Genomic DNA, 26701 nt, shown 5'->3' with positions numbered 1-26701 from the left:
CAAGGTGAGACATCACACACACCCCACCACTACCCCTGTAGTACAAGAGGGTTCAAAACGACAACAACAAAGCTTCACTTTAACTGACACCAAAAACCTGGTTTTACTCTGCCCTTTAAACTTAAGGCAACTGAAGTAATTCTATAAAGGGCAGGTGTAAGAAACTACTCCAGAGAACGGGGAAAGAAGAACCCACACCATTAGCTGTCTGGTATTTATTACTTTTTAATACAGAGAACTCACAACAAAATATTCTCTAACAACACACATAAATGATATCATAACCAATTATTTTAATTTCGTCAACATTCATTTGCTATGTACATATTCTTCCATCTGCAAAAGTGCAATCCAAGAATGTCTCAACAAGAAACCTTTATGGACAAGTATATTTTCGAGGGGTTTTCTCACCAGTGGCCTTACAACGTGTTTGTCCTTGGTTACTTGGTACAGCAAAATGAGGAATACATGGGGGGGGGGGGGGGGGTGGAAGGAACGAAGAAAGAAACTGGACTAGATGCCTCCCTTACAGGAATATTCCTTAATTTTCCAATTAAACTCATTATGAATACACTGCTCATTACTGGAGATGTTAATGTAAATAGACTATAGGATAGTCTATGGTCTGGCTATAAAACTGTAATTTTAATGACTCTGCAGCATTAGACAGAACAATTTCAGGCTGTTAACATTGGTAAATGTCAAATTACACATCAGCATGTAAAAGATGTCCACATTGTTAGTTATTATTATCAAAATTTATTTGTAGACATCTTACTGATGGATGAGATCATTTTCACACATCCAAAATATGAAGTCTACCTAAATGCAAGCCTCTCCTATGGAAAGGAGAGTTAACTACTGGAAAGAAAAGCATTTGCACATGCAACTCCTATTACTATCACAAGGAGTATCGTGCACTTGAGTAGAATGAACCTCCAGATCCAGAGGACTGCATTCTCATTTACAAAACACATTTCAGGCAAATTTAATCTGACCATGGGCCAGCTTAAAAAGAACACACAGCATCAGAAAAACAAAAGGTAATGAAAAATAAACTAGCTAAATAACCAAAGCAAGCAGCTCCCTAGCTAGGGAGGTAATTTCCCTTATGATGCATTTATAAGCTCATGACTACTTCCAGTGCTTGTCAAGACAGAAAGCAGAGCAACTGTGGTCTAGTTTAACCTCCAAAGTAGCCAGCAGGCCCCAAAGAAGTTATATTTGAGCTTCTGCAAAGCCCAGGAAACTCTCACGGCCAAAGGTGAGGGCTGACTGCTTGATTGGAATCTGCATGTTACAGAAAATACTGCATTTTGCAGTAACACAAGAGCAGCTTTCAGTACCAACAAGAAGCAGGGAAAGCCTCCACAAATTAGGGATAATTTACTTTGGAGTGAAAGTTCAGAGGAATCTTTCTGTAGCTCAGCTGGTTTCCACTGAGGATCATTTTTACAGCGCTACATGTGCTGCTAGCCTCCAGTTGAGAGATGTGTTTTACAAGAAAATAGGCATTTCCTCATAAGACTCACTTAACAGCAGAATTAAAAGGAAAAGCTGGCAAAGAACTAAATTGTTTTCTTGGATAAATCTGTATGTAATTCCTTGTCAGGGTTAAGGCTTTAAATATGCTTTCCCCTTCCCATTTTCTCAGTCTGCTCCATTCCTGGTTTTGACTTGGATGTATTGTACAACCTCTCATACACTTGTTTTTAAAGCTGGCTATATTCCCTTTATTCCATATCTACTCATTTTTGATTGTCACACATACAGGTCTAGAGAGGCATCCAAGAACTTAAAGGGCAGAATTATAAATTAAGCTACTCTAAGTGAAGAAAGCGAACAAGTATCTAGGACAACTCCAGATCCCACTTCTCCCCTACCATGTGCATTGCACAGTGACACCTCCCCTCACCACTGCACAAAAAAGTGGGCATATAATGCCATGTATCCCATGTGGGAACTGACACCCCAGATTCATGACTGGCACTCAAGACCAAAGCTATAATAAGAGATGTATGCTTTAATTGTTCTCATTAGAGGAGCTGTGTCTTTGCTGCATGATTTCAGGCTGCTGGGACAGCCACTGTTGTCTGTCTGGTCTGGTTCTCATGGTACTGCCAGGCAACACAACTCCAACCTTGTTAGCCACTCTATCAGGTTGCTCAACACAGCATCAAAGCTGAAGGGCTCATCCTTCTGGAGAAATTAATCCAAATTATCATTTGATTGCTCTCCACAAGGGCAGTCTACACTGCACAGCTAATTAGGTTTTATCTGCTAGAAACCTTCTTCCTGCCCAAGTACGCCCAGGCCAGGTCCTGCTCCTATGGACAATGGTTACAGTGCTGGTCCCACTGTAACTGGGCTTGGTGTAACTTCATGGTAGCCACGAAAGGACAGCGTTAGAAGTCTCCCAAAGTCCTTCCCATAACTCTCCTGGAAGAAGAAACAGTTTTTCCCAAAACTGTTGCAAACAGGACAACTGCACAAAACCCCAAGAATGTGCTCCAAACCCAAAACCAAGCCCAGGAACACGGACAGAAGAGATGAGGACCAGTGGTGAAGGCTACCACAGCCTGCTAACACAGCTGCTCAGACCAGCGCTGGACCACACGAGCTGGGTGGCACCTAAGGACACTGCCCCTCGAACCAGCACTAGGTCACCTGTGCCAACATAAGCACTCTGTGCAGCTTGAGTATTACTGGAAGGGTAGCTAATGCTAAAAGGAGCTAATTCTGCAGTGACAACAGTCAGGAAATAAAACTCTGAACTCGGCATTTTTACACACAAAGAAACATGGATATTCACCTCGAGTTTTATGTGCACGGTAATTTCTTAATTCAGCAGAAAGTGTAATTCTCAGTCCAACACAGGAAAAAAACCACTATTTTGGCTTCTAACGTTTTGTTTTCTTTCCCAGGGTGCCAGACTATCAGGGCCATTTTCAAGACCGTGATTTCAACAGATACACTCTAAAAAGATTCTGATTTGGAAAACCAAAAGACTTTAGAAGAAACAAAAAATAATCCCACCATGTAAACAGAAACAAAACCCACACTTCTCAAGTGGACAAACACTTCATAAATATACTATCGAGAAAAGCAAAAAAACCAAACGTCCCCTAAATCTCAACTGATTTGAGAAACCAAGCAAAAGATTAATGACCTATTTAAAAATTTTTATTTAGGGAAGGGAGAAATGGGAATCAAGAAACAAGAACTGCAGAGTCTACAGGGCCAAGCTCTCTGATACAAATTCACTGCTTAATGCAGTCTATTCTGTACAGCACAGAGGCATGTAGAAAGTAAATATGCTTTCTTAAAACATCTCCGTGTTTTTAGATCCTAGACTGAACACAATTTTGAAAGACGAAGGTGCAGCAATTAATTGTTTTAAAAAGTGATGATGTTTTGTACTCAGTACCTCTCAGCTCTGACAGCTCTGAGGGCCCAGATCCTACTTCATGGTTCTCCTTCCACACCAGTCACAGCAGCCTGCAGCAGGCAGCAAAGCCTCAGCCCCAGCAGGCACATACAAACATTCAGCTCAGCCAGTTCCTTCCCTAAAATGTCTGTGAAGAAACACCTTCAAATAAAGCATTTTAAGATCTCCAGCTTCTTCTGGTATGAACAGATGACCCAGCTGGGCACATGACAGCCCTGTTGGAAGTAGCATTATTGCCTGCACTATAACTCAGTGAGGGCAATGCACATCAAACACACATGGCAGGAAGACGTGATGCCAGAAGAATTCATTCAAGATTGCATTTTCTGGCACATATTTACATTCACTTGTCATGATACCTTAGTTTGCCCTGGTCATGGGAAATCTGAAAGAAAGCCTGCTGAGGGGACTAGCAACACTGGGCCAGCTCTTGGGCCCCTGGGAACCAATGCAAAAGGCTGAATGAATTCAACAGTAACAGATTCGTTTCTTTCCAAGGATTTCCCATTTCCACCAAGCTGGAGGAACAACCCTATGCAATTACCCATTTTCCAACTGGACATATTTCTCTGTCCTGTATGTCTCCCCACACCCTTCGTACAAACTGTATTACAATTATACAAAAAATAAACCCAAATCATTTTTAGCTGAACTTTACCCCACACATGGGATAAATTGAAAGGCCATTAAATTGGCTAGCCTCCAACCTTCACAGAGATCTTGTCAGGAGGATTCTGGTTTTAACAACATGTATATATACATATTAATATGTACACTGACAAAGAAGCTGCTCTTTCAGTTAGAAAAGAAATTAGATTTCATCACAGAATGAATCCTATAAAAAGATATGTAATAAAGTTGAAATACCCATAAAATAGCTATTACTAAAGCAAAGCTTTCGTCAATAAGCCTCCAAAACTTTAAATGAAGAAAATGGCTTCACGAAGTGGTAGTCTAGATTCCCACAGTGAGGACACTGCTGGACATTGCTGTATTCAGAGAAATACTGCATGCCAATCCGCACATCTATTACTGGCTTCCCACAGTGCTTACAGTTCAGTCGAGCCTGGAAAAAACAAAGAAACAAACAAAAAAAACGTTTTGAAATAACCACACTCCCCTCAGCTCCTCACCTCTAGAAAAGAAGGTGCCAAAGGCAGTGCCCTGTCCTCCCCAGCAGGAGAAGGGGTCAGTCACAAAACTGGCAGTAATGGGATGTGCTGGTAAGGACACTCCTCACCTGGACTGGGAACGCGCAGGCACACACCATGCCTTTCAGATTAAAGACCACCACTGAATTCTGGGAAGTGGGTCACCTCCCACTCTGACTGATGGAAGGTAGAGAATATCAAGGTTTTGTGCTGCTTAATCTCTGAATCAATTCCTCAATCCCCAGCACAAGGAGTGCTGTCTCAATAAATCATTAATGAAGCCCCGAAGAGAGAAATTATGTATTTGTGCCATGCAATTCAACCGTTCAGGTTGACATTTGAACATCATCTGTCGACAAAATATACCAGCATTTTAATCTTTTGACTTAAAAATGCATAATTCGATCTACTTTATCAGCATAACATGGTATTGTGTCACTTTAAGTGTCTATTTAAACATTTATAATACAAATCAGGTTATACAAACTAAACATCACTTCAACACAAACTATTCTACAAAATCCAGCTGAGAAAGAAGCAACATTAACTGGGTGGATATGAGAAATAATTCAAGGTCATAGGTGAGGACAGACAGAGCTATTAATATTCAGCTGTTACACAAAAGTGAGTCTTCAGAAGAAATCTAGCTGAAAAACACAGCCCATCTGATACAAAGAAAGCAACAGGCAGCATGAAAGCTCAGCAAGCCCTTTGGAATACTCAAGAGAAGCAGAAGGGAATTGAGACTGTAAAGGAGTTAAAGAGCAAAGGTGGCAAATGAGCAGTGAGGGCCTGAGCTGCACTGTAGTTTAACCTCACAGCCCAGTACACGAATGAAAGCTTCAGCTCTCCACTGAAAAGAACAAAAAGTATTGTCTAGGCCACCTTGATTTAAGGGATTTTCCTGGATGAGGAGAGCAGGAAATTATTAAAGTACTATCCCTGCTGAGACCAGACTCAAAAAGAAATAAATCAACAGCTTCATTGCCATCTGCTCTGCTTGAAAAGCAGAAATTTTAAGAAATACAATCTACTGGTTTATGAATTTTTATGGAATTCTTAACCAAAGTGTTTTCTCCTTTTCTACTGTCCAGCACATCAGCTAAGTGTTAGTAATCTGACAATGGCTGCAGTTCGTTATTCTACATGCAAATTTGTGATGGAGAACTAAATATTTTGAAGTAAGGCATGAAATTATTCAAAATAAAACCAGAAAGGCAATTTGGATTTATATTATATACCATATTTAAATGTCATTCTTCTGTATGCACAGAATCATCTGTAACAATCATGGTGAAACAATAATGCTTATTATCTGGAAATCACAGTCACTGCAGCTAATGATTTTATAGGCAGTCCTTATATACCATGTACTGTCACACTATCCATTAATCATGTAATTAAGGCTCTTGTATAATGAGCTCTTAAATCTTGTCTTGTACATTCAACAGAAGCAATTCAGATTTAAAGTTGCTGACTTCTACGAAGATAGCAAGTCAGTATCAGTGCTTTACCTTTAAAAGTTCCTGTTTTTTAAAAAAAGTTACAACCTCAAGAGACACTAAATTTGAAGGTAATATATCTGTCTGTAGCTATAATTGCTACCAATGTCACCTTAACCAGCAGCAGCAGTACTTGTCTTTTGAGCAACACATTTTGGTAAATATGCTAAATTTAAAATAAACTGGCATTCTGCATATTGACAAAATGGCATTTCATATGGCTTTAAAGTATGCACATTACCATGCAGTGATCCCAGTGTGAATGGGTGCATCTCTGCAAGGCTCCTGTCCTGACCTACTACCACCACCTGTGTGTCGGAGCATCTGGAGTGGAGCACTGAGTCATTCCCAGACAAATGTTTTTTTCACAGCTGTCTACCCCTACCTGCACAGCAGAAGTGCTCTGTCCATCACATGGACAATTAATTCCCTTGAATGCCAATAATCCTGCTGTCTCAGGCACACGTCTACTCTGGTGTAACCCCAAGCCTTGGATCTTCCACTCTCAAGGCACAGATTAGGCGAGCGTTTACTGAACATGAAGTTGCTTCAGGCTGTGGTGGGTGAGTACCATCCCCAGGGTCAGCCACAGCAAAGATTAAGGAGAGCTGAGTAATCTTCGAGCACACTTTGAACCTTTCTGCTCCCTTGCCACCTCTTTGCTACAATTAGGATAAATCACAGTTTATGAACATGAAAACATGAAACATCTGATCAAAATGTGGACCTGTATCTGACACTAGTGATGCTAGTGATCAAGCATCAGATTTAATTACCAGTGCATTTAAAGGGAGCTTTATTTAAAAATATAAATGTATTAACCACTGACCATTGCAATGACTTTAGTCCAGCTAAAGGCCATTGTACCTCTTATGACAAAGGGACAGAGATCCATCAGCCCTCTTGTATTCCAATCATAGGTACAGGCTGGAAAAGAAGGATGGAAGGAGGAAAGGGAGAAGAGATACACAACCTTGACTTTATCTAATCAGTTGGAATTTCACCTTATGAGTCTTACTTATGTATGGTACTAACCTGACAACAGGGAGATGCTGCCAGAATATCGTAGGTATACATAGTTCCCAGCTGATGCCAGCTTCCATCCCATCGGGACTTGCACTTAATGCATATAATTTTGTGAACCCCTTCTAAGCAGTCTACACAAACAGCATAGAGGTGCATAAGCCTTCCTGTGGACAGAAAAGACACATCTTGAGGAGACTAGAAGAGAAGATTAAAACAGACATCTTCTGCAATGTGCTATCTGACCTTCAGTGATACAAATCACACATTATTTTTTTTATTTTATAAATAGTGAATGATGAAGTAAAAACTGCTTCTCTATAGGAAATACACGGGGCTTGACTAAAGCTATGCAGAACTCATGAATTAGTCATCACCCTGCCCACTCTCCCTTACATCATTTGCTGGTAGATCTTAGCAAAATATTTTATAAAAGAAGTTGCTAAACCTCCAAGAAAAGATGCCAGGTTAAGCTGTAAGATCACTTGCTGTATTTCCAAAACCAGAATTTTGCCCTAGCTTCATCCCCACCCGACATAAGAAGTGGAGAAGTGCTGAAGCTTATTAACAAACTTGGTACAGATTCATTTAACAACTTGCCAGTATCTTCCAGCAAAGAAGGAAACAAGGACCTAACATTCCCCACAGAAAAAAAGCAACAGGAAGAAGAGCAAATTTTTTCATGTACTTCCTTCTGACTGTTCATTAACAACAAGTGTATTTTAAAACATTACATATTGCACATACAAAGACTTTAACATGCCATTCAGAACTCTGAATATATCGAGCTCTATCATGACCTTAGGCTCTGTATGCATAATGACTTTCAAAACCTGAGTTACATTTATTGCCATACAAATCAAGTGGCTCAGGCTTGGAAATCAAATATTTTCACTACATACATGTGATTAAATTTACCAATGCAAAAATCTGAGACCAACTTTCACAAAAAACCAAAAATTCCTACACAAATTATAAATACCTGGCACCCAGATTATGCCTGACTCATAGTGACTAAACTGATTTGCAGTTTAATAGCTGGCCATTAGAAGTGACCTGACACCGAGTACTTATCCTGTGACATACCAGATTCTGCCCTGCTATGTAAGACAGAGCTAAGCAGTAGTGAAGTTACAGATCAGCAACAAACCAGGACTGTGTTTAACATGTGTTCACCTCAGATTGCAATTTGTGATCTTTAGCATCAAAGCACCGAACACATCACAAACTGTAATTCAACAGACATACATCTTGTAACTCTTCTACACAAATGGGAACAAAATATTAATAATTTATGATTAGTCTATACCAGACACTTCTGAAATTAATAGTCTGTGTTTTAACTTGTTTTGGTTTTTAAGCCAACTATTTTAGAAAAACAAGAAAAAATAGACTCTTCTTAAAATATACATACAAAATACACTTAACAGTATGAACTGGTAAAAATTGAGTTATTCTACACTGGCATGTTCAGCTCTAGAAAACACGATGGGATGAAACTAAAGTGAAAATATAATAAACTCTGGTCCTAAAGTGAACACTTGAGACTCGTGATGTTCAAACAACTCCACGCACAGAAGTTGCGTTGTGCAGGAAGATACATAACTGTCTCTGAAGCTCTGCACTGTTTGTGCACTTTATAAAAACTACATTGCCCCATCGCTAATTTTCAGGACATTTTTTGTACAGGAAATGGGGCACCTGGTATCTTAAACAAGCTTGAAATAAAATAACTGATTTTCTGTTCTGAAAAGAAAATAACAGCCTGGAATAAGCTTAATTTCATTTCGAAGAGTATTTCTGGTAATAAACCATTTTACCCAGGACAAGGAAACAAAAATTTTAACAATTAATTATTCACAGCAACTTGTCCAAACAAGTTTTTCAGATATATCATCCAACAGTTAAGAAGCAATTAAGTTAAAAAAAAAATAATTTCACAGAGTTTCATTCTTAGTGGCAAATGTTAACAAATGACGAGTTTCACTATTACTAAACCAGCTTTCTGTACTGATAAAAATCACAAGCATATTGTGTGACTCCCCACCAAAGCAAATAAGCATAGTTAGCTCACAAATGTATATTCTGTTTATCCTGGAACTTTTCTGGCTTGTAGATTTGCCTATCACTTTTTCTCTTCCAAGTACATTAGGCAAGACAGAAACAATAATGTTAGCATGAATACAGTTTAGTGACTTAGTGCACAGTGATTCAAGGAAAGAAAAAAAAATAAAATACAAGGCTTACTTAGCAAAAGTATGTTACATAACACATATTATGACCATGCATGGCATACAATGTATTTTATTGAAAGGTGAGAAACTTGAATGTTAAAATACCTCTGGTTAATCCCTCACCAACACACTTTTCAACATGTAAATCTATACTTTTGACCACCAGACTAGGGATACTTTCTCTGACTTATTTTAGCCACGCTGGCTGCCAGCAGGCTGCAGGACAGGCACATCTAGTCATGTACCACCACCCTGAACACTTAAGTCTGGGCCACAGCTTTCGGGAAGCGCTAAAGCTCATGCTGGCCCACATTTACTTGTTTCTCTAGGAGGAAAAAAGAAACATATGCCTTGGTCTCAACTCATCTGAGAGCTAGGACATGATCAAGACATGCTCAAGCACGTTCAAGTTCCAAAATAAGTCTAAAACCTTCACTACTACACTGCTGTTTAACACACCATATTAAAAGCTTACTCTTACTACATCCAGCCTCTCCAGGCCTATGTTAACACAGGTCAGACTAGAGTCTTCTCCATATTTAAAAAATACTACTTCACTATAAAACAAAACTGATACTCTCTAGTCTGAAAGCAGACGAGAGGTACCTCACCCTCATCAGTGGTGCAAATACAACTTTCACCTAGGCTGCAGCACAGTATGCTTAAATTTAAAAGGTTTAAAAGGTTGATGTGTATCTTGGGAGTAAAGCTCACAAGAGATAATGAGCATGCACATGCTGCAGAACAGATTGGCTGGAAAACCTTCCCATGGTCTACCTAGAAATCAGATGAGAACGTGTTTAGCTGTAAGCCCAAACACAAGGCATGGATCTTTCTATACAGCATCTTTTTGTAATTCCTTCTAAGTGTTTCAATCTGATCCATGTGAGCATTTTGGACATTACTTCAAGCTTTATAGAACTTCTTAAAAATGCAGAATCGGGATGAAAATCTGTAATGGAAAGGACAGGGCACAGAAGGCAGTTCCATAATTTAATGAAACCTAGCATGACTGACAGACAACCTGTACCTTGAAGGTGACAGGGAACATCATATTCAATCTCATCATGTCTTGATGGGCTAAGGAACAGGGTCCCGTCCACCAGCGGAAACTGTTCAAACACTGGCAGCGCCCTGTGGCACAGAGCACAGTTTACAACGTTCCTGTGGCTGGCACTGAGAGCAGCAAGGATGAACTTCCGAAGGTCCTCCCCTTGGCCCACCTGGGCATCGTCTTCCATCCGCACATGGAAAGTATTCAATTTATGCCTGGGGATGTGAGTGAGCAGCTCAGACAGATCGAGCCTTCTCAGAAACTGCACAGGGGTATCGAAGTGTCCTGATCTATGTGCTTGCAAGCCAGCTGCCCCATAATCAAAATGTGCATTCCTGAACATGCCCCCCCCAGCCATATTCTTCTTATGAGGCTCCAGGTGAATGGCATTCTTCAAAAACTCTCCCAAGTATCGCGAGGAACGCGGGCCACTGAAATGCGTGGGGGCGAGGATAGAGTAGCCGGTGGGCGGGGACTGGCCAGGAGAGACACAAGGTGAGCGAACGGCGTAGCTGCCACCCATGACACCCTTCTCCTGGGAGTTCTGCCTGTCCATAGAGTGCCTTCGCTGAAGGTCATTGCTCAAGCCTTTCTGAGGCTTGTTGGCTGGCCTGCCCTTTTTGGCCTCCTCTGCTGACTCTGTAATGGACCTTCCCGTACTCTTCTCCAACACTGATTTCTTCTTCTTGTCATCCTGCATTCGCTTCACCTGGTACCAGTCCGTGTCCTTCTTTAAATGACCCTGCCCACACCGACAGGAGCAAAACCGAAAAGCCAGGTCGTATCCCTTCTTGGTCCACATGTTTTGGCGACACTGCTTTTCATTCCAGCTCCTGGCTCTGCCAATGCAATTGAACTGGACAAGGATGCTGCTTTCCCACTCGTAGAAGCACTGAAGGTGCATCCAAGTGCTGTACGGACAATGCTCGTTGTTGCATATAACCTTCTGGTAGTCATCCTTCTCCAGGTCCACCGGCCTCCCGAAGCTACAGATCAGTGGAGTAGCACAAGGGGCTTCTGTAGAAGGTAAAACAAATACATTAATAACTTAATGGCCCATTTACTGCAGTACTTTCTTTAAACACTGTGACAAACACACACCAAGCTCTTACTAACAACCTGTATTACTAAAGGGCCTCAAGCACTAGCTCTGGGTCAGTGCAAAAAGCAGTATTTGCCAAAAAGAGATAAGCATGTGAAAAGAGATAAGGAAATGCACAAATAAAGAAACAAAATGACATTACAGCCTGTTTAATATTCAAAACCAAAGCACCTCGGAAGCGTTAGCCCTCCTCAAGCATCTGTGGATACTGTTGTAAGGCCTTAAGAAGCAAGGAGAAAGCTTTGTGAATGCTCCTGGAGGGCTGCTTTGAAGCCTGAGAGGCAACATGGGGAGAACACACACAAATGTTTGTTTGAAAAAAAGTAACCAATACAGCCCAGCTTCACAATCATGGGGAGAGGCAGGAATTGATCTATTCTTTGGGACTGAGCAAGAGACAACAGCTCGGGAGAGAAGGAGGAAGCACAGGACTTTGAAAAGCAAGACAAACAGCTTATGTTCCTAGTACAGAAAGGAGGGCCTTCACTACATTGCTTAGGCAAATAGAGACTATACTGATGCCTTAGGGTTTAGCTTTTATATTTTTCAGATCCTGTACTGCTTTAGTCTATAATTCTAACACTCCACAGCCTGTTAGCCACTGCTCTCCCATTCTGGTTAGACATAAATCCTCTCTGGGCCTGGACTCAAGAACACCTTGGTGTCCCAGGCCCCAAAATTTGTAAACTGAGCCTCTGGACAGGGGGAGCAAACATGGGGTACTTACATCATTACCTGAAATTGTAATTGGAGAACTAACCCTGATATGCAAATGGACCAAACTTATAAAAGCGTGAAAAACCCATGACCCAGCGTCCATCTTGGGTGTAGCCCTAGGGCTCTGTACCCACAGTGTACCATTTATTGAAAGCACTTCAATAAATACCTGCTTTTATTCTCTTACTCTTGTCTAGCCTCTGTTTTCAGGTAGCCACTCCAAGGCATCAATATCACTCACCACCACTGACATTCTGGATAGCTAAATTTCATAAACCAAACAGTTCTGAAGCACAGACAGGTGAAAAAATCCAAATGCAACATGGTATTTTATCAGCAAAGTAGCAGTTTTGCTATATCCTTGAGCAAAGAACAGTTTAGTTCAATTATCTCCCAGCAACAATATCAGCTTCTACACAAAAAAATGTTCTACAATAAAACGTTCTGCATTTATGAACCAATGACGTTTTCCAGTTCCTCACCAAAGCACCACAGGCTACAGATGGCTCCCATTGCTGGCTGCTCTGTTGCAGCTGGGAGGCTCAAAAGGGATTGGAAATTTTCTACTGGAGTTTTTGTAAGAACTTTTTAGATGCTTACTCAAGTATTACAGATACTTCTCCGTATTTCTGTCTTCCTAATTCATCCACTTCCCTAGAAAGTACTGCTCCAACAGAACTGTCAGGCTGCCCTTTAACCTCTGTGTGACTGATTTCAAATACTAGCAGGCTTCTTCAGGGTCTTCTGTGGTCAAGTGCTGCCTCACCCCATCTAAAACACAGTTTCCTGAAGTTCCCCAGTCTTGGCCAGAGCCCCAGGACTTACGGCAGAGGTGCACAGAGCCTTGAGGAGAGAGACTGCCATGATTGATGGTTTTTTCCCCTTAGGACTTTAAATTTCTATCTGATGAGCAGGTAAAAAAACCACCACTGAGTTGCATTGCTTTTCATTCATTCATTCTTATCACTGCTTGCACAAATAACACAACATAATTTGCAGTAGAATGAGAGGTTTTATGGTGCTACATGTACTTTGACTCCAACTCTCAGTAAGAGACACACTATCCATCATCATCAGTCTTACAGCAGCAATACACAAATCAGGTGCTCTACAACAACAGATCTTTGCCATGCTAGTGGTTTTGCCCTTTCCCAGCAAGTTTTTAGAAAAGGCTATAAACAAACAAAATCTTCAAGGCTACTTTCAGTAAATTCAAGATTACTGTAGTTCTTAAAACTTACTTATACAGAAGAAAAAGGCACAAATATCACAGAAAAACTTTCCTGAGCCATTCCCTGGAAGATGCCACATCCTTCACTTCATTTTTCTCTGTCTCAATAAGAATTCATCTGCAATACCTTTCAACACGTTGCCAAAATCTTTCCTTTAAAGAAGAAAAAGCCTATTTCATTTCAAAATATGGACTTTTCAGTCACTAAAAACAAATTACCAAATTGAAGAGAACAGAGGTAAGAGAGGCTTTCCCTACAGATTCTTTGGACGTTCCTTCTATACATGTGACAAATACATTGTTATTGGTTGTCTTGCGTCTCTGAAAAGCCCACTAAGAACATGCAAGTTTTGAGATGTCTTTGAAAAGCACCAATTTTATTGGCTACCAGTGACTAATTTTTTTCTCCACTCTTTTAGTGTGTATTATTGAGTATAATGTTGCTGGCCAAGAGCAGAAGTGAGTGATAACTTACCTGCTCTGAACCAAAACCTGTCAGTTTACCAGTTCAGAGAGTTTTCCCACCCATTCTCCCAGTCTTCGATTCAAGTCACACTACCACAGCAAGCATCTCTGCAAAGTTTTTCTTTGTTGTCAGTCTTTCTTCCATCATATTTAAGGTCTGAAAGTATAGTTCACAATTATAGCATCCTTATGCAATTTACCTCAGAGAAGCCAGTTAAACTGAACCCGTGGAAGGCAAATCATCAGAAGGCATCTGTGAGGCAAGGTACTGGAGGCTCCAATATGAACAATTCTCACTTATGCATTTCCTGTATTCATCTATTTTGGTACATATTCCTTTCCACCACTGCAAGAAGGCAGCGAAAAAAAGAACATGCCAAAAATCCACTTACGCTCTCACTGTGCTGCAGAGAGTAAATGTTCCAACAGTTGCAGGTATAATTATAGCTGACAGCCAAGAAAGTACTACAGACAAGTCTAGAATTGAATAAAGACACTATACTTGTTCATCCATACTGGCATAGTTAACTGACTAAAAAAGGAAAACGTTTCCTTGATTAGCCTCTGAACATGTTTTTGAGTTCATATGCAAAAATGTATGATCTCTAGCTCCCCAAGAAGTTTACAGACTCTTCACTATGCAGACAAAAACTGAAATTAATAAAATAAGTGACTGAAATACAAAAAATATCACCACAGCCCATGTATTCCACAGAATATGTGCGCAATTACTTAATTATGATCATGTACTGGGTGTCTAAAGGCTAAAATAAAGGCAACTTTCAACAGACTTTTTTTTCCCCCTTTTCCGTGTTGGTCAATGGAAGTACTGTGGAATGAGATCTTCTCCAGCTTCTCCTTAAGAACTTACAGATGCCAGATTACCTGAGGAACTTCCCATACAGCGTAACTATGAGCAAGAAAAGACAAAGCTACGAATTCTGGACAGCCACATCTTCTTCAACGTTTAAGTTCACTAGATGATTACGAAGTTTCCACACATTCTCTCATCTGATCTTCTATGTACACAGTGTGAATTGGCTGGTCACATGATCACCACAGCAAAAGCAGGTCTAGAACAGCTGAAGACAGCAACAGAATTAACCAAAGCCTTCCCTCATGCAAAAGACTCCAATGAACTGTTAAATGGTGCCACTGAGATTGCTCCGGAAAACATCATTGCCAGGAGGAGAAGCTGGTCTCTCTGGACTTGTTCTGGGAACTCATCTGACATTTCACTACTGTCACTGTAGCTGCATAGGAAACACTCCAGAAAACTAACAGGTCTCTCTGCCATGTTGCTGTGCTCCACAGCATGGGTTATGCCATGCTAGTCAAAGCACATGCTTTCACTGATAAAGATTTGCTATTATCAAGTCTGCTGGTTTGGAGAAGTCCTTGATTAAACTGCTGCAGTATTTCCACAACAGAAACTGAGAAGCCCAGCATGGCTAATTTAAGTTGTCTCGGTAGAAACTTCTACGCTTCTGTAGTTTTCCTGTATCTAAGAAAGCAGAAAACTCCACTACTGAAAAGCATACTGATGCCTTTTCCTGGTCTTAAAATCAAGACTCATACATGGTTAGAAGGGGAAAAGGGATTTTACCTTGGTATTTATTTTAAGGATCCTTAGGCGCACACGTCCAGCTCATATGCATCGAGATGCACCCAGCTGAGTATGCCCCAAAAAGATCGGGTATAACATTATAGGTTTTATTAATTAGCATATCTATCAAAGATTCCCCTATGAGAGGCTCGAGTGAGCCCCCCTCTCCCCAAGGAGCCCTCCCCTGGATGGCTCTATCTTAGTTTACAGAATGTGTTCTGGAGAGGACCTTGGGGTCTGGGGCACACTGATCCCTAACTATGAAGCTTCTAAAATGTTTAGTCTCTTAGCTTGACAAACAAGTCCAAGAATGTAGGGAAAAAGCACTAAGAATACAGAAGTTACAAAAAGGTATAAAAGGGGTATAAAAGAAAAGGCAAAAATCTTCATGGCATCATACAAAAACCTCAAGCCAACATTTGGTTTTGCCTAACATTTCAAATTCCAGCAGGTGTATGTGTATAAAACAGACTGTGCAGGACCGAATACAGACTTCTCTGTACCCATGTCTCCTGCCAAACATAACCATGCCACATGTTCCTGCATAAAGAATAAATAAGAAACAGAAAACAGCCATTTTTGTGCAATTTTGCCAGTTCTTGGCAACAGATATGCCTTAGGAACAAGAGAGACCACATTCAGATCAGTATGGGAGCCACATTTTAGGTAACGTGAAGAGTTCTTCCCATCAATTCACACCCTTGAAAGTGGTCTGGGTTATTTAATCACCATTTTATAAATGAGACAGAGCACTTATTTCAGTATTACAGAACTTCAAAAATTCTTGTTATCAAGCCCTTATGCTTCCTGTAATTAGAAATGCATTTTGAGATACTCTTCAAAAAGTCAGAGCTAGCTAGAATCATTGTCCTAATGTTTTATGATGACAGTGTTACCAATTGCTGTCAAGAGAGATTATGATGGGAAGTAAATAGAAATTACATGGCCAAACTGCCCCTCCACACCTGTAATCCCCAGCTGGTTTGTGCCCTAATTATAATTTGCTTCCAAGTAGCTAACAGCTCAACAGGTTTCTGGTTTCCAAAGCTATGAAACTGAAAACTTGAGGGAGAATGAAAGATTACATGATATCAGAGCAACACCCATTCTCCCAGCAGCCCCTTTCACAAGAATGCCAAAATAATGATAAAAGAACTTCTATTTAACTCTCAGTTTCAAGACGGGTTTCACAGCCTAAGAGAACAAAACAAGACAGCATGCAGCTTTGTGTAGCAGAACAGCTTCAACGTAGGCTGTCAAGTTGCAACTACAAGTGCGTGCTGCTTCTTTCAAGACGTTATGTTTCCACATAAAAAAATAAATGTTTTCTCATATTCCTCTGTAGTGATTCGGAACAGTGATTCTGAAAATAGTTGGAAGGAGCAGTACATAAATGTCTTCTTAAACAGAAATAACATACAATATTCCAAACACATGCACATTTGTGCGAAGATAGCTCACTGTTTAAACAAGGCTGTGTTTTATGTTTGACAGAGCCACCATAAAATTAACTTTTCTTTCAAAAATGAGAATATGATGGAAGACTGCAAGGAAGCTGGATTGGGTTGTTTGGCTTTTTCTCCGTTTTTCTTTTCAGGTTTATAAACATCCATAAAAGCCAGGAACAGGAATAGAAACAGAACATCTGAGAAATACCTTTCAACAAAAAAAAAAAATCCTCCCTCATGAACTGGTTCTACCTTTTTCATAAAAGAGAAAGGCAGCTCATGAAGACCATCCTTCCCATTTTATGACCCAAATGAAGGCAGCAGAACAACAGCTGCCTGAGGAACTTCCCTCTGGTGAAGTATACTGAGGAGAATGTTGTTTACTTGTTTACACACCCATCATAAAACCAAAGATGCACCCAGCAAGCCAAATGCAGTGATTCCATGGCTTCAGTTTTGTGACTGCTCTCATTTGTTCCAACTCCTCAATGCAGAAGCCTAAAGCAAAATTCGCTCTTCCCCTGCTATGCTCCCACATTATCCATTGTATTAAGCACCAGAGTTTTTCAGTCAGTGGACAGAAACAGATAATTATTTCCCGTACTCGTCAGCATAGGTTTCAGCTCACTGCACAGATTTGCCATCTCTGGTAAAACTCAAGGGAGGTGTTAAACATGTGAGGCTGGGGGCAGAGAAGAGGGAAGTGCGGTGGCGGCTGGAAGAGACAGCAGCCCTACTGCCATCTTAAAACAACTGTCAGGCAACAGTAGGTTGTTATGGATCTGGAAAAAGAAATTATCCCCAAGAAAGGGGTAAGGTCTTTGCACTGGATTGGTTGCAAGACACTTACTATGGCTTGTTCTTCATCTACTGTTACTCTAGCATCTCTTCATCTGTGCCAAGGACACACTAGTTGCCAGCACATTACTGAGACCAGAAGGGTTCCTGTGGGACACATACCTTGCAAATCAAGCACTTTAATCTCTACCCTGATTTCTCATGAAACTCATGAACTCTTCACAACCTTACACAGATAGGAACTGTTCACTCTGCCAGCCTGAACCAGAGCTGAGTCATTCCTGGGGAAGGCTACTCCATACCAACCATCTGCATGAATCTTCTGAATTTCCTCTGCCATCAGCATAGGTTATTTTAATTGAAGTCATACAATATTACTGCACTAATACTGTAATGCAGCTGTAGAAAATAAACCACCACCACAACAACAAAACAGACAGAAAGAGAAAACTTGAATTAATTGTCTGATGTATTTGCTTTGCTGAACCTTGTAATACAATCTAATACTCCAAAAATTACCAAGATGTGACAAAAAGGTATTGTCATATTCATAACTGGTTAAACAGTACAAATAATATGGCAATACAGAAATGATCAGCCACCTTCCTAAGAGCCTAAGTGCAGCAGAAGAATGCAATGAGAAAAAATACTTCACAAGTTGATCCAAAAGGCAGGCTTGGATCTTCAGTGCAGCAACAACAACAAATAACAGCTGACAAACAGTAAGAGAAGTCTTTCAAAACAGCTCAGCTCAGGGCTTATACTGGTTACACTCACAGATGATGACTGATATCTCTTCAAAACTTCTTAAGCAATCTTTGCCGAATGATCAAGATGAAAGCTTCCAGGAGGGAAGGGAAAAAAACAAGACAGCAGTACCTGGTAATCCACCCTTAACAGGGGCTTTCTTCTGTGCCGTAAGACTCCCTCATGCTCTTGGAAAGAGAAGCCAAGGCCAGCAGTCCATTCTCAGTGAGCAACAGACAGAGCCACTGCCATTGCAAAGAGGAGCTGTCTGAAGCCAGTCTGGCTGACCACTTTACATCTATTATGCACCTGCACATGGACATTGTCAACAGGTGCCAACCTGGAGCCCACTCCTACCCCCCCAGGACCACGCAGCTGCAGGCAACACCTACTCTCAGAAGGCACTTAAGGAGAACAAAGCCATAAGCAGCCCAGTTCCCTCACATGCTTTACCCCATGTGCAAGATGTCACTAATTGTAATAACTGAGTAATAACATGAAGTGATCACCTTCCCCTAGAAAAGATTTCAGGTAATTAGGAGCTGCTAAACCCTGGTTCACCTGAGAATTCAGGATTCCCAGAGGGCTCAGTAGCTGCTAGGACTATCTCCATGCACTTCACTTACACTAACTTCACACTTGACCTCCAAGGCAATCTCTTCACAATAAAAAAATAAGTTAAAAAAAAACACCTAGAAACTTCACAGCAGCAGGAAGATACGATGGAAATCATGAAGGCTTAACACATACCTGCCACATTAACACCTAACTAACAGCACAGTCTGAGCTAATGCCTGTTTTTGAAATCAGCAACTAGCATGTGATACAGTTATCTGCAGCTCTCATTCAACCACCCACTCCCACCTCAACCATAACCTCACCAAAGTCAGGCAGAAAATCAAGATTGAAACTGTACAAACTAAGGAAAACAGGCACTTACATGTGCACAATAATTCTGTGGCTTGTTTACACAGCCATCTGTGCTCCAAGCTGAACCTACCTGCCTACGCTGCTGAAACCCAGTATGAGAATTCACATGGTCTTGTAGAAGTCACCATAATCTGTACAATTATCATCTAGCCAACTTAGCCGGTTTCTTTCCATTTAATATGTGTTGTCCAAATACAGAAAACACCTCAGTCATCAGCTTTGGCTTTTGCTTGGGATGTACAGACTCTCTGAATAGGATCAATGTTGCCCTGACTTGTGCTGTAACACCTGAATCCAACTGGAAAGATCCCCAGAGAACAGGGCTAAGCCTCTACCTGTATCAGTGCCAGGACAACTATGCACCCCGATACTCTCAGGTGAACTCTGAATTGGTTTAACCAGCTCAGAAGACAATTGGTTCTCTGTGCCATAAGCGATCATGCCCCAGCTAAGAAGATTCCCCAGCATCATGTGGATTTTTCTGATGACCTCTATCATGGTGAATGCCAAGATTAGTGACTATCACAAGACTGGTGGGCCCTAATGTGTTCTGAACATTGGCTGTTGCTTAGTCTGTACATGAATTGTCCCCACAGAAAAGCACTTCAACCATTAAATCCTCTCACTTTAGCCTTCCAAGAGCTTTTAATAACTTGAATTTCTACAGAGCACTAACCTTGGTGCTTCAAGAAACAGACATTCTAATAATAACTAAAGCAGACTCCATTGCACCTGCTCTAGCAAGTTTTCAGTGGCAAACTCCAGCTCAGGCTGGAAATAGAGATAACTGTGGCATGCAGTAGATGCCCTAATGCCAAGCACAGATGTAAACACTGCAGGCTGGACTTGCACAGGCTGAGAGCCAGCTAGCCACCAGACTCAGTCCAAACGTACAAGGCAAGAGAGAAAAGAAAACAGGGTAAATCAAGTGGTATCAGCACCTCTTACAGTTTCAGATCTAGGGATATTTGTGTCATTGGTCTATCCTTCCCAAGTTTCAGTGTGACAGACTGTATTTTCCAAGCTAAAGACTAAAGAAGCTGGTAAAAACTCAGTGGGAAACAGGAGATGCAGTACCCAGCATGTCTGCAAGACAGCAGCTCCTGAGTGTGGAGCTGTTGGTTCCCACAGACATCCCCCTCACGATGCCATGCTGGCTCCCAGCCCTGTCATGTACCATCTCTGGCATCTGTGTGGCACACAGAGACCTCAGTTGTACACTGCTCTCATAATGGGTATCGGCAGCACAGAAGTGGAGCTGGGGAGTGCCAGGCATACTCAATTGCCAGGCTCCAATATAAGCTACCTCCTCTCCCAGCAAGCATCCAGGATGGGAACAACAGCAATATCCCTCTCAAGCCCAGGAAGGAGGACTGACAGACTCTGAGAAACAAAGACATAAAGGTTGGAGTCAATGCTCTCAAGATAAATGTCACTAAAGTCTACCAGGAAATGCTAGTGCTTCACTTGAAATCCCACAAGCTTTCAAAATGGAATTACCCACTCCAGTGACTAGATTACTGCTTCAAGAGGCCTCTTTGAAATTACCTGATTTTCTATCAAAACAGTTTAAAGAAAGCCCATGCCCTACTAATTCTGTTGTAATTTAGACACCTTGAAGATTAGCTGTAGTATTTTACTCTGAGCTGAATGCAAGGTTTTCCTCTGGTTTTTTCCCTCACACATGCTGCAGGAAGAAAAGCAGGGAAGGATGGACGTCTGCCAGTCATGACAGTACTTTAATATCAAAGGATGTCTCAATACCCAAGGCTGTAAGCAAGGCTGAAGAAAACTTACAAATGTCTCCAAGGGCTAGAAATCATTTTGTCACTATTTGTTAGATCACTGGGAGTAAGATATGGGATGAGTACAGGCAAATCAAAGTGATCAGCTCAAAAACTGTATTTCCTTGTATGAAATAGAGTAAACAGCAAGCCTAAACCTTACTCATGAAAGCACGACACTTGAGCAATAACTAATCACACGAACACAGAATGCTGTCAGGGCACTGATAACCATTTTGATAGCAAGTAACTTAAAAAACCCAAACTTAAATGGGTGTGTACTTGCTTGCATGAAAGGATAGTATTTACTTTACTCAGTAACACCATGAACATGATTCCATTTGCAAAGATTTGCAGAACATGAACTGCATTTGCTACCAAAGCATGTAATTGTATGTTTTAAAAATCCTAAAACTAACATGAAAGTCCTTTTGAACGTGATTTGCATTGATAGAGACAGCGAAATTTGCATTCAATTGATTTCTGCAGTTAGAAGAACACAATGGTATTACGAGGCAAAATGATTTCCCCTTAGTAAATTAATAGGTATTAAATTTTGTAGTCACTGCAACAGAATAGAAACTTAATTTTCCAGGTGGTCTCACTGATACCAATGGGACTCCCTCAGGCTAAATAATCAGAAGGTGCCAATACTGAACCTCACTAGAGTGCCAAACTGGAATTGGATGTTTTCTGCAGCAGGGAACATTTGACAGCAAATATTAATCCAGGCTTAAACACTACAACAAATCATTCTCTGAAAATACATTTTTAAATTAAACATTGCATTGATGCATTTTCTGTCCCTCTTTAACTATCCAACGTCCAGGATATAATTTGGTTTTTTTTTTTTAGTAAATCATAATTGTTGGCCAGTCACAGCATTCAACACATTAGTCACTGTTGTGCTTACTGATTTCCCTCTCCATACACTTTTCCAACATTAGCATCTTTATTTGAAAATAAATCAGTCTTACAAATTCTTGAAACCCAGGTGAAGTGTTCAAAAGCACACAAATCTGACTGCCAGCAGCTCCACCTGCCAACCCACCAACTCGCCAGCTCTGCCACTTGTGCAGTTTAAGAGCTCACCCATAGCAAGGGGGCAAAAAATATGATCTTAAAACAGGTGGCCAGTACACTGTAGACAGTGATTTAGAGACAGTTATGCTGTGGAGGTTTTTTAGTTTAATTTGGCTGTCTTTAATGAATTCCATGTTAAAGGGAAAAAGCACAGCTAAGGAGATGCAGCTTTTTCTTTTCTCTAGTCTTCTCACAGCACCAATGCTGGAGAGACAGAGTGACAACGACAAGGGATGAAGCAGCAAGATGTTAAGTTAGAGGCCACCAAGCCAAAGAAGAGGACTTGGCTCTACTCATGAGATGAAGAATGGAAACAAGGCAAAGAAAATGAATAGAATAAGGAATTTTAGGGTCCGAAACAACTGTACGTCGAGACTAGAGCAAGACATTCAGAGGATACAGGGATAAAACACCTGGAGCAGGGATCTGAAAGTGCCCAGCCTCAGCAAGGCAGAGACAGAATAGGAATTTCCTCCTCAGAGCCTCAGATCTAAAAATAAACCCCGTGGATTTTCCTCTTCTGATGATCTGGGCAAAGTATCCACAAGACATTACACTCTTATGTCTGCAGATGAAGGTAACCAACTACTGCCATGAGGAATACTGCCATCAATGGGGTAAGTGCAAAATCCCATGCAGCTGCTGGTATAATTTTATATGATGACAGCTCAGATTTTATGAAAAGTAACCCCAAAAACTAGCTAGAAAATTAGAAAATTAAAGTTTTTTTAGAAACATCACTCAATCACTCTGAAGACAGGTAATCTAAGAAATGAGGCTTTTGGTACATCACATCTCAGTTTCCCTGTGCACTGTGATACTGTTAAACTAATCCACCCACATCCCATATCCCCCTCTCCATGACCTGTGCATCACTTAGTGCAGAAAATGGATGCACTTTGGTCAAGCAAGGATTAATCTATCATGTGGTCTGATGGAAGAGATAGGAATGGAGGACATAACTAGGAACTGTGAATCCCCCTTGTAGGCATCATCTCAATACCTGCTGAGAAATTAAGAGTGCAAGGTGAGAAAAGCCATCACATCTGGTCAGTGGTTATGCTCTCTGCCTTCCTGATTCCCCTGTGGGAGTCTAAAACCTTCAAGCACAGTTTGAGCTCTGAACATGCAAAAATTGAAACACCACCAAAAAAACCATAAACAAATGCCCTCTTGGGGCAGGAGAAAAGTCTGCTGACATTTCTCAGCCATCATGCCAAAAACTGACTGATAGTTTAAAGGGAAAATTGTGCAGGGATTGAGGCAAAATTTATCAAAATGTGAAAGTGAACAAGAACTTTCCACCATAAAGGGATGCTGTAATGGCAGTTCCCTATCACATGGCATAGCTAGTCAGGGCTGCACAGAGAAGCCCAGAGGAAATTTAAAACTGTTTCATTATGCACATGTATGAGGGGCAGAAACAACACATGGAGCACATAAGGAAGTGTGAAGATTTAAAAAAAACCCGTATCTGAATCACTATCTCTTCGTGAGCGAAGCAGGGTCCTAATGTGACTGTGTAATTACACCATCATACTGACATCATGATGCAAAGCCAAGGCCTGCACAGATATTTTCAACTGTTAAATCTGCTGCTTTCACCTCCGCATACTTCTGTCTTGTCACATTAATGAAAGAAAACAGGTTATGTCATTATGATCATCCACTGCTTTTTCAGGGTACAGGTAGAGTAGGAGAGCAATAATACCAGACACACACAAATTATGCTAGGGCACCATACGGTGAGAGAGAAGAGAAGAGAGGAGAGAGGAGAGAGGGAAGGAGAGAAGCCCATGGTCTCACAGGACCAGTGAGCCTGGGCAGCAGGAGTCACAGCACGCAGCTTCATGACCCAAAAGCAGCACAGCTAAGAGCTTCCCTGCACCCAGCAGACTTAATCCACAACCCAGATAGTCTCCCATGAACAGTCAAGACTTGACTGTGTACCTCAGAACTCTATTAACCCCACTGCTCACTGCAGCAGGCCACATCCTCCATAAACTGCTTAGTGATTAAGCAACCCTCAAGTGCACAGCTGCTTATAAATGTCTGGAGTCTAGTAATGGGCTACTTGCCTCCAGGGCTGTGGCTACACTACAGAGCTTCATGTCAGATCCACTGGGTTTGAAGATTTGCGGGAATCTGTTATCATTGTCTAATCTTTTCCCTGCACAAGAGCCAGATTCCCAATTCTGTAGCACAACCTGAACCAAAACTGTGGAAAGCTTTCCACTTACCAGTGACAATACAATTCGCAAAACTTAATCTCAGGATTACCTGATGGGCAGTAGCCAGTATAAAATAAAGCTAGCAACCACATCTACCCCTCCAGCCTTTATGATTATCAGAAAAGAAAGGTATGATGAGATGCAACGATCCTGTCAAAGCAAAGATCAGGTGTGCTGACCAGGCACTGTACAGCAAATGTTGAAGCCAAGGCTATACCTTTGTTGTGAGGGGGTAAAAAAAGGGGCAGTGAGGGATTTGGTGAAAGAGTCAAGGGATGTTTCTGACCACTGAAGTCATATGGAAGCAGGGAGAGAGAGGATAAAGCAGCGCCTCAGGTTAGATCTCACAAAGGCAGCCTCAACTTCTGAGGAAGCTGGCCAGCACAGGGGAAGGATATGTCAAGCATGTGGGACACACAGTCTTACAGCTGAAGAAGACTGATAACCTGTCCGGCTAGCAAGCTGTACCACTACCAGCATTCACTGGCATCACCTCCTGTGGCATCTGCAGATGGAGCACCACCTCATCATCCCAGGCAATACAGCCACACCAGAAACACACCGGTGCTGCCACTTATGCTTGAGCAAAAAAAAAAAAAAAAAAAAACCCAAACATTCAAAACACTGTTTCTCCCCATCCACAGAAAAGCCAACATGCAATGTGGATGTTGGACATATTTCATTACCATACTGAAGTTAATGATAAAAATACTCTAGAAATATTCTAACTCATGTTAACTTCTCTCTTTTTTTTTCCTTGTTCACTCACTTAAAGCAAATAGTAAAGAAAAAACCCGAAACAAACCCAAAAAGGAAATTCTAATCATTCTCCATGATTCTCTGGAGAAATACTCTTAAAAAAGCAGTCTGGCAAAGACCTCATGAGCTGAAGTGATTCGTAATTAATTGATAATACTTCCAAGGAAAAGTTTCCATTAAATAATACATGGGAATCAGACATCTTGAAAACCAAACTAAGACACCTGGAACTGCGTTTGTAACAGCAGCAGGCAAAACTACCGCCACAAAGCATAATACCAGCTGTAGCCACCCTCCTACTTTTTGAAATGCATGGAGAGTAAGAAGCTGAAATCGAGCTTGGGAGAGGAAAAAACTGAAGAGTACGGACTCTGCACCGTAGTTTGTAAACCTAGAAGCAGACCTAAGAGGTGTGGTTGTTCGGCTTAGCAAAACCGAAATAAAATCTTTGCCTCCCTTTAGTTTTAGCCTGACACATCCTTTTGCAGCAAAAGAAACATGAATAGCAGTGCAAGTTTCTGCAAGGCACCACCTTACCAAAACCGCTCCGAACCAAAATCCAACCCACGGACCAAAGGCAGCATAAAATGGTTGATGCGAAGTGAGCACGTTACCCTGACAAACCCAAGTGCTGTACAACGGCAAACAAAACTGACCGAAAAGCAGGACTCCATTTTTAATCGTGACGGAATAAAGTGGGGATTTTTCAAAGGAGCTCCGAATCAGCCGCGGCGCGGCCGCTGCCGGCGAGCGCTGCGCCTCCCGCCCGCCGGGGATGCGCTCTGCCCCCGGACCGCGCTCCCGGGCCGCCCGCAGCCACGGCACACGGGCGCCGCGGGGCAGGCGGGCTCCCGCCGCTCTCAGCATCGCCGCCGGGCGGCCCCCGCCCTGCAGCGGGTCACCGGGCGGGGACACCCCGACACGCAGCCGCTTCGGGGAGATCCCGCCGGCGGCAGCCGCGCAGGGCCCAGGCGACACCGACCCGCCGCCCCGGGCACCCGCCCGCACACCCCCTCTCTCCGGGCGCGCCCCCGCCGCATGGGTCCCCCCGCGCCGCCCCCCCCGGTCCCCTCCGCCGCCTGCGCCACCGCGGGAGGCCGCGGGGCCCGGCCCGCCGCTCACCGCTCTTGACGTCTCCGGGCGCCGAGCCGCCCGCGGCCGCCGCGCCGCCCGCTCCGCCGCCCGCTCCGCCGCCGCCGCCCGCGGCCGCCGCTCCGGCTCCACCGCCGCCCGCAGCACCGCCGCCCGTCGCCGCCGCGGCTCCGCCGCCCGCCGCCGCCCCGTTCTCCTGCTCGTCGCCGCTGCTGTTGGCGCGCTTGTTCTTCTTGCCCTTGCCGCCCTTCTGGTTCGGCATCGCGGGCCCGGCCGCCGCCGCGGCGGGGCGGGCG

The 26701-nt window shown here is 42.3% G+C and overlaps 1 protein-coding gene across 1 annotated transcript; it reads right to left on the bottom strand.

The window, feature by feature from the left end:
* Window positions 1–200: 200 nt before the first annotated feature.
* HECA (hdc homolog, cell cycle regulator) lies at window positions 201–26701 on the bottom strand. Its single transcript, XM_039568846.1, has 4 exons — window positions 26436–26701; window positions 10389–11429; window positions 7137–7291; window positions 201–4514 (listed from the first exon to the last, which is right to left on the bottom strand). Exons 1-4 carry the CDS (start codon window positions 26665–26667, stop codon window positions 4350–4352), a joined length of 1593 nt encoding a protein of 530 aa, XP_039424780.1. The 5' UTR covers window positions 26668–26701; the 3' UTR covers window positions 201–4349.

The sequence above is a fragment of the Corvus cornix genome, chromosome 3 (genome assembly GCF_000738735.6).
Source record: "Corvus cornix cornix isolate S_Up_H32 chromosome 3, ASM73873v5, whole genome shotgun sequence".
NCBI lineage: Eukaryota > Metazoa > Chordata > Aves > Passeriformes > Corvidae > Corvus > Corvus cornix.
Note: the sequence above shows the minus strand (reverse complement) of the source record. Positions and strands in the feature narration are given on the sequence as shown.